The sequence below is a fragment of the Tiliqua scincoides genome, chromosome 2, assembly GCF_035046505.1.
Source record: "Tiliqua scincoides isolate rTilSci1 chromosome 2, rTilSci1.hap2, whole genome shotgun sequence".
Lineage (NCBI taxonomy): Eukaryota > Metazoa > Chordata > Lepidosauria > Squamata > Scincidae > Tiliqua > Tiliqua scincoides.
The window spans coordinates 157,142,041-157,159,908 of record NC_089822.1 but is presented as its reverse complement, the minus strand read 5'-3'; the positions used below and the strand labels follow the sequence as shown (position 1 = coordinate 157,159,908).

Here is a 17,868-nt window from a genome sequence, read left to right as displayed (position 1 = left end):
TCTCAATGATTTGACGCTAGGCTGTGAAGAATCTGAAAATAAAGAGTTTCAGAGAACTGAAAGAAGCACCCTGGACTTGAAATATGTGAAAGGCTGTCTCTCTTTGCAAAAGATGAACTTCAGATCACTTCTGTCATGTTAAAAGTCTGTGGTCTGAATCATCTTAAATTAAGCTTGCGGATGAGGCTTTTTCTTTTTTCTTTTTTTGTAAACTTTGATAATGTCTGCCTACCTTTTAGGTTGGGTGGGCATCTCATGGCATTTGGGGCACAGGTCTAATTCAGTAACAGAAGAATATATCTACAGTACTAATGTTGGCTGAGGACTACTCACTCTATCCTGGGCCCTTGCAGATAGGTCTGGCTGCACATCTAAATATATACAGGGATGCAAGCTTGAAAAACTGCAGTTTCCCACCATCCTCAAGAAGTGCAAGGTGGTATGGAGTGCTCAGTCTTGCAGAGTTTGCTGAGGGTTCACAAGAGGGAGAGAACTGAACTTAGAGGTGGGCTTTGCTTCAGAAGCAATTGAGGACAGGTGATCTGGGGAGACTGATCACTGCTTGAGAACTCTCAGAGTGCAGTTATGACATTTTCCCCAGAGTTATCCTCTTTGTGATTCCTTGTGTTGATTGAACAATATTTTGCCAATGCTGTTCCCTCATGGTCTCAGGACTAGAGCTGTGCTCTGTGCTCCTGGGCATATTCCCCAATGGTATGAGGAAAACACACTTAGCTCTCATCTAGCAGCAGATTTGGGAGATTGATTGGTGTTTCCTACTTGCTAATATTTTTCTGTGATGTTTAGGAAGCTTCTAATCAGAGACCCTCTTCTGTTGTCTGCTCTCGTGTCATGAGTGAAGGTCTGAATCCTTCTAGTTACTCCAAATCTTTCCAAATCAACCTGCCAGGGACTGAACCCTTGGCCTGAAAGCATAGGATTGTATCTTGAGGTTTCCTCCTCTAGAAATTTTTTTCCGGAAGAGGAAAAGCTTAGGATTCAACCCATCTCCTCCATTGCTCCAGTCAAAATATTGTGTTGTACCTTTTGTTAACCAATGGCTGTCTTTTGGGAATGGGTTTAGATGTTTCTTCTCCACGAGGGACAGAGGAAGGCAAGAGTGGTTCTACATGTCATACTGGGTTGTTGTGAGGACATCAGGAGAGGAGGAATTGTATACACCATCCTGAGCTCCTTGGAGGAAGGGTGGCAAAAAATGTGAAAAATAAATACAGGTGTGCACTGTTCCAGAACCCCTTGCAGATAGCTGAATCCATGGATACCAGGGATGCCCCCCCCCCGGAGGGCCTTCTGAACTCTTGCCTTCAGAGGGTCTTCTGAGCCTCAGAGAAGCTACATGTGTTCACCCACGACCTCTGCAGGTGTTAGAATGAATATTTAGGCAAAAATAGGCCACTTTTTAACAAATCGAAGACATTTTTATGCTTTTAAAGGGTATTAGGAGAGCTGTGGAAGCCCCAGAAGTGAATTTTTTTGCCTTACAGGGCATTCTGAGGCCCATAAAAGCCATGGGTGGACATGTGTATCTTCTCTGGGGCTCAGATGACACAGCTCCCCTCACCTCTGGAGGGTGCAAGGGGCACGGGGGCCCTCCCACATCAGCGATTAATGGAAACCATGGGTACGGGATCCATGGGTATAGGGACTTCCCTGTTTTACGTGTAGCTGTAACTGTCAGGCTAAACAAGGGTTGTGCTTTTATCTTTGCCTGATAAGATTGTATATTCATTCTCTCACTCTCTCTGCGCAGTCTGAAAAACAAAAGGGTAGCTGCGAAAGACCCTTGACATTTCCAGCTGCATAGTTTTAAGCAGTTTCTGAAAGGGTAAGGAGGGAAAATTAAAACACGGTAGTCTTTCACTGGTTGTTAAGACTGCTTTCTCTGGTCCAAGAGTGGTGCGACTCTGTGCCATTTTGCAAGAATTATAGAGATAGCTTTGTCATATTGTCGTCTTCTCTCTCTTTTTCTTCTCCCCCTTTCTTCTTACAGTGAACCAGAACAACACAGCACAGTAAACTGGCACTCTATACCTGGGAGGGAGAAGCTACCAGGTATACGATTTCAACACATTTTAACAATCATAACAATTTTTGTTTTACCTATATTCTTTGAAAGTAGCCCCCAACCCATGATAGAGTGCCACTAGACTGGGATGAAGTATTTCAGAAGGCATATTCTAAAGTTATAAAAGATGTGTTCCTGGGTTTCTTCATCTCTTTTCTCTTAAGGATTCAGCATTGTTCGTTCCCATCCTTTGGCAAGGAGGCTTCCTTGAATATTAAAAAATTTTCTGGGAGTTTTCTGAATGCCTCCGTAAAATGGAGTTTGAAGAACTTGGGCTGAAAGATGAATGTCATCGGGGAAAGTGTCAGTTGGTATTTTTCATTTGAGTATACTCATGCCAATTCACAAAGTTGTCTTTCTCTCCTGCTGTGTAATTAGAATTTATTTAGGTTGATGTATCTGGTATCTGTATAGTCTTACCTGTAATATGGAGCATTCTGTTTTTAGTTGTCATAAAATAAATTGATACAGGATAAAAATGAGTTTAACTCATTTGAGTGAACATTTTCAGTGTTCACAGTAGAGATTGTTAAATATCAGTTTACCTAGATGTATGTTTACCTAGATCAGTTTACCTAGCCACTACATGGGAACTGTCAACAGACCCTTTGTGGTTGCCAAACTGAGTACAGTATTCAGATCATGCCAAAATCAAATGTCAACCAATTTCAGTAACCTAGAAGCTTTGAAAAGTAAATGTTGTCTATTGTCGCAGTTGGTCCTGCCACCATGTATCAATTCTTAATCCAGCAACCATCATAACTTGATTCTAGCCTTGCCTGACCACATAGGCAAAGCAGTCTCTCAGCTGCCACCCTTGCTAAAAAGAATCTTATTTTCCTCTTGCTTCATAGCTGTCGTCATGCTGCTATAGCCAAGTTCTTTGGGGATGCCATTCCACAGTGCAACAAGTGCTGCGATCACTGTAAGAATCCAGCAGCAGTGAAGAAGCTAGTAGAGGCCTTGGAACTCAGTTCCAGTAGTTGGAGCAGGACGTGCATCGGACCCTCTGCTTCTTCATGGAAGGACTATGACCCAGACTTGTATGAAGGAGGCAGGAGAGGCTTTGGTGGCTTCAGCAGGTATGAGTTTGAGAAGCAGACTCTGGCAGAAGCTGCAGCAAGTCTTTTCCACTTGATCCCCCTGTTGTGGATTCTGCTGATGTTTCTGCTTGGTCTTTTTCTCCAACTTGGGCATGAAGGTTCAGAACTTCTTTCACACACCTTAGACAAAATGGATGTCCTTGGAAATCACCATCACTTCCCGAATCAATCACAGCAGTAGTTAGAAGTGTTTGAAAACCGTTGTTTATTTTACTCAGACGCAAGCCTATTGTTTTCAGAAGACTTAGGCTGTAAACCTTTCTTACTCGTTGGAAACAAACACCACTAGCAGTAGGTAATACCTATTGAACCTATACCTTAGCGCTTTTGAGCAGAGGCTTTTTTTATTAACACACACAGACATACAAACAGATAACATACATTTAGGAGTGCTAAATACCATATACCATTACTAATTAATCATACTACGAGTATATCTCCTAATCTACTTACTCATCTATTTCTACCTCTTATTGATTTATCCATTTATTTATATAATATACAATAAATTTTCCCTAATGCCCTATACTATATTTTCTAAATATTCACTTTCTGCCAATATTTTCTAAATATTCACTTTCAATATTAATGAGCAACTACAATTGCTCATTAATATCAAAACGAAATAATCTAATTACCAAAATTATCACCTCAGCTATTTCAACTCCAATCTAATTACACTTTTTTCTTTGACATAATAACCACATATAAAACAATTCTTCCACACATTTACATTTCCAGCTATTTTTTTAATACATTCTAATTCATATTTATCAATTTCATACGTATTCTTTTTTTTTTCTTCAAATAAATTTGGGCCATTGTTATTAGCTGAATAAATGCTGTTTATTCTTTAACCCTCAGATTACCCCTCAGGGTTCTTTTTCTTTCTTTCCATTTTTCTCCTGTAATATCTTTCATAATTTATCTCTATAACAGAATCTGATAAATCCACACTTTCTTATATGGGGTGTGTTCATTCTTCCAGTTAACTGGGATATATTTTCTCTTTGTTCCAACAAATTTTGTGATTTGTGCACTCCTGTTACTCTGTACATCTTATCTTTCTTGATCTCCATCAGCGCCTCTTCTTTGTCCTGTTGATCATCCTGTTGATTTTCCTCCTTGTCCGCTTTTTCACTCCCTTGTTTATCTTCTGCTTGTTTCTTCACATCTTCCAAATGTTCCTTACAGACATCTATGTGTTGGGAAAGAGTCTCCAGACTGGCTTGAATCTGCGAGGACCAATTCAGCTGTTGTCGCTCCATAACAAGCAATCTCTCCGTATTAATCAAAATTTTCTGTATCCACACTTCTGGAACAGTGTCCATTTTGCAATTTCTCTCTAGTCCACTAGATGTCTACAACATGTTATTCTCCTCACTTCCACCACATCATTACTACTCTGCCATCTGCATTCCTTACATACCTCTTGCAGATAACAGTCCAGTGCGGTTAACGGAGAAAACAACAACATGAAAGTCTCACCGTCTCTGGTGCAGAGAAAACAAAGCTCTTTCAAATCTAATGAGGATTATATTTATATCCAATTATGTCCAAAAGTCTCTCGTTAACGCCTCCAATATATCCAGGGCTTTTAGCCAAATCAGTCAATCAGAGCCGGGGACAATATTAACACTTGCTTATCTTAAATTTCCAGCTTAAACTTTACACTTCACCACTTTTTCTCCATATGGCATCTCAGCACAGAGCCAGCAGCTAGATTGCAGATCACTGCACTTCCCCCAATACTGTCACAAACGGTTAGATTCCTCTGAGAAGAAAGCACCCCCCCCCCCGGTCGGGCTTTCAGTTTCCCAGATACCTGCACCAATGAAGATCTTGTCTCTCCTAACAAAGATCTTCCGGTCCTCTTCAGACCTGCAGTATTTGGGGGAAAACAAACTGCCTCCCAGGAGCTCCTGGGGACATGTCTGTTCGTCCACTGTTGGCTCCTCTTCCTCCCTGAGCAGAGGCTTGATAGTTTGTGATTGTTTCTCTGATCTCCATCCTGAAAATGGGCTGAAAAGAATGGTGGGTTAAAAATGTGGCAGAGATGCTTTCCCACAGTGAATGTGGTGATGCAATTCCCCTGAGCTGGAAGAATGTGACAGTGGACCTCTGTTTTGAACTCTATATCCCTGTCGTAGACACTTAGAGAGCAGCAGCTCCTTTCCTTCTTTTCAGGGCTAGAAAACTGTTGTGCTTTCTTTCCACCCCTGTAATCAAAAGCAAGGAGGATAGGGCCCCCTAGAAGAAGAATAGAGAGCCATTGTGGGCCCAGGCAGAAGTGTGCATCGCTTCATGGCTTCTCTGCGGGCTGCAAGTGCTCCCAGGCATATGCCCTTTGCCCTTTTGTTTCCCCACAATAAAATCTGTCTGCCAACCAGAAAAAAATAACCACAAACTATATTGCAGTAGGCTTGGCACCACTTCCCCTCTGAAAGTGGTAAAACTTGAAATTGCTTAACTTTGCCTGATTTGCACCCTTACTCTCTAGTTTGACCTGTTTTTTGGGTTGGTGTACAACATAAACATTGAAACCAAATGTTTGAGGAAATGAACTGCAGCTTGTTTTTTTCACTTCCTAGTTAAAATTATTTGCACTGTATTTTGAACCCTTTGGCTCCCCTTGTTCATTGTGCACCATAATGTGAGCCATTTAGTTCATGGGGTTTGTAATATAATTTTCCATTGTACTTGTAGCCTGGATGAACTCTTATTGAAATCTGCTCTTCTTACATATTGTGTTTTTTATTGGGATGTATTCATTGTAAGAAGGTAAAAGTTTCTAAACTTCAAAGTAACTTATTCAATGTACGTATATATTTCTATTTTTAATGTAATATTCACTAAGTTTTAGATTTTTTTAAGCTAATGATTCATAAACACTGGAATACGTGTAGGCGCTTGGGCTTGATGACAAGAATATAGTGATCTTTAATGAATGTGAGGCAAATGTACCTTTTAAATTTAATGCCTTGGAAGCTTTACCTCTGAATGTAGCTCCGCCACCCAACAAGAAATATTGGCTATAGTCCCAGAATCTAGGTTTACAGTCCTTGGAGATCTGATGATCTAATGGCTAGATCAAGGCTCCTTGATATAGTTTGAGATTTGAAGCCTTTGTACATGACTTGTTCAGTTTTCAACTTTTTGTGGGTCGTTCAGATATGATGAAGACAGTGGGAGTGTGGGTGAAGCCAGTGAAGACAATCAGAAAAAGGAATGGAACAACTTTTATAAGAAACAGATGAAGCTGCGCAAGGTAAGTTATTTCTGTTAAGTAGGAGAAGGCTGTCTTTGCAAAAAAAAAAAAGTGTGTGTGGTGTGTGTGTGTGTGTGTGTGTGTAAATAATGTAAGTAAAACAGATGCAAGCCATCAGGTCTGTACTAGGTGATCATACTAATATGAGGAAAGTCCCATAAGTCCTTATAGACATGCTTATAGACATCCTTCCAAAGGGGGAGGTCAACATCTTAGAGGTTGAGGAAGGACATTTGGAGGTATAGGCTGGAAAGTAAGACCTCAGAGGACAAATTCCATCTTCTCAAAGGGGTTGTTTGGTATATGAGTTTTACAAGGGAAATGGGGGCTTTCAGGGTACAGATAGTTCACCATCTCTGGACATTACTTCATACCAATTCCTGAGTTAGGTGGAGAGGCCTTCCTGTCCTACCTCTTGTCTTGGCCTCATTCTCTTTTGTTCCCCAGGGTCTGAGTCAGCATGGCTCCTTCTCTTCCCCTCCTTTTGCACCATCCTCCTTGGTGCTCTGTCTCTTCTTACTGCCTGCTCCTAGCTTCATCCTGTGTCTTACTGGGGTGGTGTCTCCCTCTGTTCTAGCCCTTAGCTTCTCCTTCAGGTCTCTCTTTGTGGATAGCCTAAAGAATTCATAGATTATATAGTCTTGAACCTGGACCTTGTTCTGATTTTTCTCTGTTACCCAGGAAGAGGATGATGGCGTTTTTCTAAATTCCCAGGATGCTTTAGCACTAGGTGCTCAATAAAGGCAGCTTTCAGGGTTTATTGTTGTTTTGTTTTTTGTTTTTTTTGTTTTAAGAGACAAAATTATGTTGGCCTACTGGGGCCAGAACTATCTGTACCGAAGGAGATGGAGAGCTTTCCTTCTGCATTTCGTACAGTAAAAGGATGTTGTGGACAGACACTGCAAGTGTCAAATATGCAGACAAATCATTGTAACATGTAACTAGTCATAGTTAACCCAGTTTAGCAAAGACTTGGCCTGCTTTGGCTGGAAGTAAAATCTTTCAAGTAGCCATGGGGTTTTTAAATCAATATTTTGGGTACTAGTCTTGGATTCTAAATGAAGCCTATCGTATGAGGTGTCTTGTGTTTCCTGTGTCCTTTAATGCATGTTGCTTCTCATGTGTAGCTCTGATTTTTCTCTCTCCTTGATTTCATTGAGGGTAAAGAACCAGAAAAAGATGACTTTGTCCCTCCAGGTAAATGTCTACATTTTTTTCCATCGGTTTGTTTCAGTCAAGATTTTCAAGATGGAAAAAGGGCTTCGTGTTCTTGTCATATAATTTATGGAATGTAGTTCTTTTGAGCAGTGTTTCTCAAATTGTGGGTTGGGACCCACTAAGTGTGTTGCAAGCCAATTTCAGGTGGGTCCCCATTATTTCAATATTTTATTAATATATTAGACTTGATGCTACCATGATATGTGACTGCATTTGAGGAAATGTTACAGATCTGTACTTTGAACAGGCTACTGTGAATATGCTTTTAACAATGATAGTCAGTGTGGCTTTCTCCTGGATAAGTGTGGATAGGATTACAGTGTAGGATTGTTAAAATTTTTCCTGCTTGTTGATGTCACTTCTGGCAATGACTTCACTTCTAGGTTAAGGACATCACTTCTGGTGGGTCCCGATAGATAGTCATTATAAAAAGTGGGTCCCAGTGCTAAAAAGTTTGAGAACCACTGCTTTTGAGGAATAGACAGTCACTATTATCATCTGTAATGTATAGCCTGCTTGTAGCCTTAACCTTGTTCATTGTAGTCCCCCTAGTGGATGCTAGACTACTGTTCACAGCAGCAAGCACTACCAAAACCAACCTTGGAAGCCAGAGAACTCAGGATTTCAAATTTGACTGAAATTGAAAGCTAGTGTGGTCCAGTGTGATGGAGCATTAGGCTTTTTTGTTAGAAAAACTGGTTTTAACCCAACTATTCAGCAGATCACTTTTTTATGTCAGTTTCATGTCCTGTAGAAAAAATTGTGGGCATCTTGTCCAGCTTAGAGTGCCATGCTGGAAACTTATCACAAACTTGATGTTTGTAGTTGGTTTGCATATTTATTAATAGTGTTGTTTGCATAATAATTATATGAACTTTGGGTACATCTTACTATTGATGGCAGACTTATTTTTACCTATTGATTACCACTTCCTTCTAATTTCAGATATATTATAGTTTTTCAGTGCAAGATTGTATCCCATCCCAGTGTCTTTCTAGTGGCTGTTTGCTGATGTTTCTTTTGCATTTCTTAGATTGGGAGCACTTTTGGGACAGGAAACCATTTAGTTTGCTTTTCTTCATAAACTACTTGTGAACTTTTTGTTGAATTGTGGTACATGAATATTCTTATAATAATATATTTCTCATGATAGATCCCAATTGTCCCTTGAAGGATGCATCCAGCAGAAAAATTGCCAGAATCACAGTGAAGGTAAGAAAAAGCTGTGATTTTTGGCAAAACAGCTTAATTTATTCAAGCAGCTACCAGTGTTCAGTGAGGAATAATTGGCAGGAAAGTTGAACAGGTGAAAATAGACTGGAGGGTTATACTGGACATTGGTCTGAATGAAAGTTTGCAATGCAGTGATATACTGGAATGCATTAACAGAAAGAATAGCCATGAAGCTGTATGAAATTATAACATAATATGACTGGAGTGTATTTCTCAGTTTTTGCTTGCCAAATTTTGGAATACCAGAAAGTTGAAGATGGTTCAAGTATTATTAAACTTAAGAACCTGGAAAAAGAAAATGGTAGAGGAACTTGTGTGTCTTGAGGAGAGGAGGGTTGAAGTGGAGGAAGAGTTGGTTATGGTGTTTGTTATCTTCAGTAAATCTGAAGGATTTTTTGGAGCAGTTGTTTGCTCTGCTGGATTTTGTGCTTGTAAGAAAGGCTCCCTGGTTCAGCAAGAGAGATCCATCTACTTGTGGATGTACATCTGACTGCACATCCCCATCTACCTTGCAAAGAACACAGATGCATGGTGCTCCCTCCCCCAAATTCAAACTTGAAGAGGCAAAGGACCCACACCCCAACATTTCATCTCACGTGTGGCATGGCATACTCTGTGCTCAAACACTGACCTCCTGAGAGGTAAAAATTCATGCCTCATATTTTGGCAAGTGCAAAAGTGCAGCATTTATAGACTTAGTAGTTGGTGTGTCTTGAAATATGTGTGTGCTAAATTCCAGGTTATTCACAAAGTTTCCTTAACCACTTAGGGGCACGTTTTGAGACCTGTGTTTTGGGAAAGAATGTTCAAAATGTCCAGTTTCCAGTTTAAGATTTTTCTAGTAATTGGGGAGCTGTGGACTACACCTGAACCAAAGCAAGGCTGTTAGTTTATCAGAATGTAGTCTGTTGATAGACTCATAAGGGAGCCAGTGGATTGAAACATATGTATCATGCGCATGAATAATCATATGAACCATAGTTACTTAAAGAAATTTTGAACAAATGTTGTTTCCCCCATTCATCTAACTTCCCTCTTTGTTTCCTCCCACTTACTTCATTCCCTAGAAAACTGTCTCATTTGTTATATTGCTCTTGCTCAGAATAATTCGATCCTAAATTTTGGGGATCTGATTTATATTGCTACTTAAACATAACTTGTTCATATGAGGTTTATACCAGTATTCTAGATTCCATGTGTCTTGATGCAAATAGAGATGTGCATCTGGTCATTAATTGTGCTTCATGACTAATTTTCCCATGACGATCGATTGGGGCTACTTTTAAAAGAAACTTTTTGATCAGCAGACAATAAGGACATGTAACCTTTTTAAAAAGAAAAATGGAAAGGCTGGCAAGTATAAGGAGATACCAGTTGTACCTGCCATAGGACTGCAGGCAGGGCTGTAGCCAAAGGGGAGCCAGAGTGAGCATTGCTCACCCTGAGTCAGCAGTTTGCCCACCCTCGCATTTACAGGTTTTTGATGTTTCTCCATACTTATCCTCTAATTTTGCACACCACTGTATATACCCCATGTAATTGCCCACCCTGAAAAAATAGTCACTGACCCACCCACCTCTAGAATCCTGACTATGGGCCTGCCTGCAGGTTAGATGAAGTTATCGATCGTTTTCCCTTCTAATGCTACAATCTGAAATGGACTCCCATCTGTTCTCTCTCTCTCTCTCTCTCTCTCAATTTTCTTTAGGCTAGAGAACACTGTCTGAAGATGCTGGAAGAAGCCCTCAGAAGCAACCAGCAAGCAGTCCTAACATCAAATGGGTAGGAAGTTACAGTTGGATGGAGGTGGCAGTGTAGTAATGGTGTGAAGAAGCAATTTGTGTGTGAATGTTTCCTGTCACAAGTGTATAAAAGCCAAACTACATTCCTAAAATTTTGATGTCAGTTCATATTATATGCCATGAACTCTTCTGTGAGACTTTTTGCCTCTGTCCATAATTTTTATTTTAAGACATTTTTTTTGGTTGACATTAACAGCTTATTGATTTTTTTAAAAGACACTGTAGAACATCCAGATTGCAAAGTATGCACAGGGTAGAGTTATTGGTTTGTTTGCTACATTTCTATGACACCTTTCTGACAAAGTAGTGAAGGCAGTTTCCATTTTATAATAATGGTTTGCAATCTGAGATAAACATATCTGGGTACCATCCCTTTCATATTGCTGCCTCATGATGAAGTGGAATGGATGCTGTGGGAGATGGTTCTGAGACAGAAGGAGCAGATAGCAGCAGGTTCCAGTCATGATGATGGAAGGGTCTTGCTATCTCATCTCTTTCACTGAGTGCAGTTCCAATAACATAAACATCTGATCTGTGTTCCTTTGAGAACAACTTTATATACAGGCTTCCAGACAGTAATGCATGTTTGTTGCAGAAAAGAGTCTTGTGGCATCTTTAAAGATGAACACATTTATTAAAGCATAACCTTTCATGGACAAGTCCTTTTTGTCAGATGCATGGAGTCTTTCTCTAGTGGGCTCTCCATGATGGGTTCAGTCAGCCAAAGGTAGGTAGCTTATCATCCCAGGCAGGCAGGTCAAATGAAAGCTTCCTGTGGTGAGGAGTGCCCCCTGGCTTCCCAGGCTATCTATTGAAAGTTCATGGCAGAATTGAACATAGAGATCTCTAATTCACAGCTCAGTCTGGCAGCCACTACACTCCGCCAACTCTCAATTATCCCACTGTAAAAAGCATAGAGCTGAGTTAGTTCCTCTGCCATTGGAGAAATATAGCCAGTCACAGTTGATTATACTATTGGTATATTTCAGGTCAGATCCTCTAGCATGTGCTGTGGAAATGGAATATGGGGCCTTTCAGGCCAATAAGATGGCAAACATGTACAAGGCAACTGTTTTAAAGAAGGTAAGTACAGCTGGTTATACCAGGGAATAGAGCAGATGTGGATCGTTCTGCTTGATCCAATGATACCTTATCCATGTGATTCTATAAGGGGAAGTAGTTGTGCATTTTTTTCTGTGTATAGCTAATGGAGGCAAACAGTATTGCTTACTTCTGTCCTGTACCTTTGTCTTTTCTATTGGAAATCTATTTCTGTGGAAATTATTTCAGATTCCTAATTTCTGTGGTTTAGAATTTACCTTGGGCAAATGCGCAAATGTGTACTTGGGGACAATTTTAGACAAAGGATCCCACTGAAGATATCTTTGCTCTTGTAAAGAACAAAGGACTTGAAAATAATAAAATGTTGTTGTTGTTTTATGTTATTCCATGTTATTATATTGTTTTGATTTTATATTTTTGGTCAAACAATACAGGGTGCTTTACTTCATTCCTTAAAAGTGACACAGTAGGGAGATAGGATGCCTTCAGCCTAATGCTAAGGGGTGCAGTGATTGCTGTAGGTCAGTGTTTCTCAACCTGTGGTATGGGTACCACCAGTGAGTACTTGAGGTGATTCTAGTGGTACTTTTGGGATCTCTGGATACCTGCTACCCAGCAGCAAGACCAGGAATGTGACACAACAAACAGTGGTAGGAGACTTTGACTTGGCGGGCACAGCTCCAAAGCATCTTTTTGAAAAGCACTCGAAATAGCCCTCCCATCCACCCTGAGCCTCTTACTGGTGTTGTGCGTGTTGCATTTGGCCTCCCAACCCAGGAGTAACTGGCACTGATGGCATTGCCAGTTACTTCCAGTGGTACTTTAAAAAGGTGAACCATGTGAAGTAGTACGGTGAAGGGCAAATGTTGAGAAACACTGTTCTAGGGTACTCTAACTATTGCCAAGACCTTCCAAGGGCACCAATCCAAAATAAGAGTGATTTGGCATATTAATGGGAAATTGCTTTGTTCCACCAGCTGAATACACTGTCAGGTCTGCATTCTTTTGACAGAGCTAGTTTGGGGGCACCTCTCTCCCTGTGATCAGGTGTGCAGGATCCTGATGTGTGAATAGCTTGTACAGGTCCAGCCTTGTTATACACGGATTTTTTTATACACGAATTTAACTCAACACGAATGGCCCCTGCAAATGAGAAGGAATGTGCTGATCCCTGGAGAAGGGGAAAAATGCACCCCTTTAAAATCACAGTTTAAAAAACTGCTTTTTACTGTCGCAGAGAGACAATCATACAAGTGATTACAGGTATAACCTAAGTATCCACAGATTTTTCTGTCTCAAAGCTGATGAGAAGGGCCTTTTAAATTAAAGGAAAACAGTCGTTTAATAATGCCAGAGAGGGCAGCCAGCTTACAATCCATCAGTCATTCTTTCTGCAGACTTCACTCCTCCCTTCCCCTTGAGCACGTGAAAGAAGGCTAAATGGCAGCGATTATCACCTTCTCCATTCTTTCCCCCTTGCTGGGGTTCCTGGTGAAGGGAGAGATTGCTGCCTCCTAGTGAAGCCTAAGCTCCTAGAGAGATACTGATTGCCTCTGTGTGCATTTCAAAATGTCAGCAAGGCTGTTTTTTAATCACCAGAGCAAAGAAACTTCGTTTTTTAAATTGATTTGTTATAGTGCGTTTTTTGCCATCCATGTGAGTTCTTGGAACGGAACCCTCGCAAATAATGAGACTCAACCTGTACTTCTAAACATATGAAAAAATGAACAAGATCCCCGTCAGATATTATGGAGAAATGCCACCGGTTAATACGGAAACTATTGTGTATTTGGCTGCTTAGTGTTTCTGTTTTGTCCAAAACCACTGTTTTTAACATAACATTGTGCAAGTGTTCTTATGAATGTGCATTGAGAGAATAGGAAAATAGTCCACTCTTTTTCTGTATTTTAATGGGAATAGACATATGAACAAGGGGTAGGTGGGAGGGTGCCTAAAGTAAACTTCGAAAAAACACACATTCCAGAATGTAAGCTTGGTTGTTTTGAGAGTACACCCTAAAGTGTAGAGAAGGGGTTCTAGTGACAGTGAGAACTAGAAATGGTGATAATTTTTCATTAATCAAGTTGAACAAGAAGAACATAATTTGTGAGTACTTCTTGCTAATTTGTTGCTGGGAAAACTGCTGTGTATGGAGACAAGAAGTCATCAGGACATTCTTCTTCTTTTCTATACACAGGTAGCAGAAATTAACAAAGCTTCCAAAGATGGAGAGCTGTATTCCACTCTTGCGTTGGAGGTCAACGGCAATTCCAAGGTGAAAGCTGAACTTACTGCAATGGCCAACAGTGATTACTTCCAAGCATCAAAGGTGAATACAGTAAGTACTATTTGAATCTTAAATAGTCCTAGTTTAAAAATCTTTGGTGGTGGTAATCATGTAATAATAGCCCATGTCACAGTGCCTCTGAGGTTTTCTTCCTATTATTCTTTTACTTCCTTTCCTGTGTTGCTTTGACCTGTTAGTGCTTTCAATGTAGGAAGAATCTATTGTGTAAAAGAGCCTTTGGATAAATCCCCCCTAGACTTCAAATACTGTAGCCACGATTTCATCATCTAGCTGTCTTCCTTGTCTTTCTAAAACAGTTCAAACCCAAGAGGGTAGGAATTGGATTTCGAAAGTCATCCGATGCATTCCAGTCTGCTGCAGAAGTTCTGGCTGCCAAAGAAGAGGGTGAAGGTAAACCTGCCAAGGAGGGAGGTAGCCTAAATAGGAAGAGAGTGTGTAGCTCTGACCCTGGGGATGTTGATAGTATGCTTGAGAACAAGGTGAAAAGGACCACAGAAGTCTGCAGAAATGCTGGTGAAGTCTCTGAGGAGAAGAAGAGGCAGCCAAGCACCAGTGATGTTGCAGCCCCCTTGGGCATTAGTCCCACCAAGATGGGCAAACCCACCAAGAAGCAGCTGCTGCTTGCAGAAGCAGCCAGGAAAGAGTCTCAGAACATTTCCAGATTCTTCTCAAATCCCAAACCAGAACCTAAGGATTTTGACTCTGAGTTTGATTTTGCGGAGGAGGAAAAATATTGTCTCAGCAAACTATCTCAGTTTTCTTCCCAAAGAGGGTGTGCGGAAAAAGCAGAACCTCAGGAACCTGGAATTATTTGCAAAGAAGAAATAGCTGATTTATCCCAGGGAGAGGAGCAGAAATCAGGAAAAACAGGGGAAGATTGTACTGTAATAAGTTGTAGCTCAGGAATTGAACCCTTGTGTCCAGGATCACCCCTTGGAAAGACCAGGTGAGAAGTTGGTCATTGTTGTGGCTCTTCTAATGCTCCCAACTCTGCTTTGTGCTGTGGCTTATCTATCTATGTTTGGGCTTAGCTTCCTTAAATTTTTTTTCAAACTCTGTTTCTTGCCCAGACATTGGGTGCATAAAGAACATTAATCATATATGATTATGCTTCTAGGTTTCAGGCATTGTCATCAGGAATTTATAGATTTTTGACAGGGGTGGAAGAGGTGTGCTTAAAATGTTGGGGAAGAGTACATAAGAACATTACTTCATTAGGCCAAAGGCTCATCAGGTCCAGCTTCTTGTATGTTACCTGATGACTCAGGGAGCGCTTGAAGCAACAAGATATCTGTATCCTGATGCCACTCAATTGCATCTGGCATTCAGAAAATTCAGAATAGCATTAGGCTTGAAGATCTTTGGTAAAAGTTTAGAAGGAAGAGCATAGGATTTGGAAGAAAGGGGGAGGGTGACTTCTGAGCCATTCTTCCCTTGTTCCATAGACTTTCTTAAACCTTCAGAGGTTCAAGTTGGAAGCCATCACTGAGTCCTTGTGTATGCTGCCAAACAGTTGGCATACGTTGTTGGGATTTAAGCATGAATAGAAAAGCTAGCCCTCCTTTGGATTGGTGTCTGAAATGCATGTTAGGCAATTGTACAGTCAGAATTTAGTTTGGAGTTGCAGAACCAAGTCAAGTGTCAGCACTTCCGTATTGCTGGTTACCTCCACAGTTACCAAATAGTGCATTGTGGCATTCCAGGGTGCTGCAGTGAACTTAGGGGGGCACCATGGGATAGTTTAAAGGCACCATGGGATATTTAAAGGAAAACACAGCAAAGAGCACATGAAAAAATTATAGTTGACTTAGAGGCACCATGAAACGAGAGAATTCATGGAGTTTTATTTATTTCCTTTGTGAATCATGAGTATCTTGAATTTAAGTCATCCCAGTGTGAAATATCTGACTACTCCTTCTCAGCAGTTCTGAACTTTCAGTTGAAGATGAAATGGCCAACAGTTGTGAAAACCATAATGGGAAGAGGCCAGGGTCAGCGAAGGTGAGCTTTTTTTTTTAATTCACATGAACTCATTTTTAAAATCCTTAGGTGGGTTGGGCTGCCTAGATTTAGCCGTGTGATGCTTCTTTTATGAGCACTGGCTCCTCTGTCTCTTTACAAGAATCTGGAGAGCCCCGCTGAAAAGAGGCTGCAGATGATGACACAGTCTTCTATCTTGTTCCAGTCAGAGGGGAAGGCTGGTGGGCCAGTCAAAAAGAAGGTGACTTTTGATCCAAACTTGTCACAAGTTGATAAAGAAGGAACCACCAAAACCATCCAGACAGCTACCAAGGCACTGTCGCTTAAGGAGACGGCAGATATTGTTGTAAAATACTTGACCCCTTTCTACAAAGGTGGCAAATTTGCTTCCAAGGTGAGTCACATTTTTTCCTCTTGAACTCTGTATCGGTTTGTATTTTTTGCAGGTATTGCTATATGTTGAAGTGCGCAGCTGACACAGCAGCTTCAGAGACTCAAGGTCGGGCAGATACTCCTGGTAAATAACAAGGCGCAGACACGGCAGTGCTCCACCACCAGATGTCCTTTACTTGAAGATACATACAATATGTACAGTGCAAAGGCAGCTCAGCAAGCGAACAGCAAAGAGCACTTTTCTAAACTCTCAGATCACCAACTCCACCGACGTAGCTTCCCGCAGACACTCCATATAACATCTCCCCCACAGCAGCTTGCACAAGCTGCAATATATATTGGCACTGGCCAGTGAGAGGCGGGCTACGATCTGATGACTGCATGACTCATTGTCTGATGACATGGTATTGCATCATCCCTGCTGTGCCCTGTTGCATCAGCCAATCCCATGATGCACCTGGGCTACAATGCATGTATGCAGTCCAAGACATCAGGGCCTAGCCTTGCCCTATCCAGCTTGCAAGTTCACTATAGGCCTGGGGCAAATATCACAACCGTTCATCAGACCTTTAAACAATGCACATTCTGAGAAATGGGAGAAAAGGATAAATACAGTGGGAGTACAAACTCCCCCATTCTACTTGGCTGCCTTAGTGCTAGGTCCTAAAGTTACTCTTCTGACAGTGCTCCGAAGTGTTAACAAAAGCCTTCTTGCCTTCCGGAGCTAGATGGGCAATATCTGAATAATGCACTGGTGGTGGACCAGTGCACTTTATTCCTTGTTCATATTCATTCATAAGTTTCTGAGAGAAAATAATGAAGCTTAAGAATTTATATTTATCCTTTATGGGTCTCTTAAAAAATGTATATATTTAATCACTGAATATCTGGTATCTTGAGGTTATCAGGTTACTAAAGCAGATAAGCCTTTTTTTTAATTAATGCAGCCTCTGGCTTGGTGTTCTCTGCACTGAAACATCTCACCATGGCTTTAATACAGACTGCCTTACAAGGTGTCTCAGTGAGCATGTTTGGTTACATGTTGCACAAAACTTCAACAGTCGAAATGTCAGTAAGAAACTCTGGTGTTTGTTCTGCTTTTCTCTCCGGGCAGGATTTATTTAAGGGGTTTGCCCGGCACCTCTCTCATTTACTGGCTGCAGACAAGAGTCCTCTCCGCAAGACGGGTGAGTTGATAGGTGATGAGTCCAGAAGAGTGTCCTCTGCCTTGTGCCACTTGGCATGAAATCTGTCTCGTATAAAATCAGTTGATAAACGCTGACTCTCAGATTTTTAATTTAAGGCTGTGTCGTATTTGTGGTTAAAGAAAATCTGGAAAAGATGAATTGCATCTGCATGGTGTAGGAATGTAGCTGAAGACTGGTTTCTACACAGCTCGACCTCCTCCACAGGGC

General features: G+C 41.0%; 1 protein-coding gene across 7 annotated transcripts in view; it reads left to right on the top strand.

Moving 5' to 3' along the window:
- Nucleotides 1-17,868, top strand: part of RECQL5 (RecQ like helicase 5) — an 83,698-nt gene that overhangs the window by 45,713 nt on the left and 20,117 nt on the right. For 2 of the 7 annotated variants that reach the window (XR_010793835.1, XM_066616482.1), the window contains exons 9-19: nt 2,941-3,168; nt 6,361-6,457; nt 7,618-7,654; nt 8,829-8,887; nt 10,617-10,690; nt 11,700-11,793; nt 13,970-14,110; nt 14,377-15,026; nt 16,003-16,081; nt 16,203-16,454; nt 17,568-17,640. Coding sequence is in view for 6 of the 7 variants with exons in the window: in XM_066616482.1 (XP_066472579.1) it covers nt 2,941-3,168; nt 6,361-6,457; nt 7,618-7,654; nt 8,829-8,887; nt 10,617-10,690; nt 11,700-11,793; nt 13,970-14,110; nt 14,377-15,026; nt 16,003-16,081; nt 16,203-16,454; nt 17,568-17,640 (1,784 nt within the window). In the remaining variant the exon portion in view is untranslated. Of the gene's footprint in view, nt 1-2,940; nt 3,169-6,360; nt 6,458-7,617; nt 7,655-8,828; nt 8,888-10,616; nt 10,691-11,699; nt 11,794-13,969; nt 14,111-14,376; nt 15,027-16,002; nt 16,082-16,202; nt 16,455-16,506; nt 16,755-17,567; nt 17,641-17,868 lie in introns of those variants that run through there. The other 5 variants (XM_066616485.1, XM_066616484.1, XM_066616486.1 and 2 more) reach the window with 5 other exon arrangements.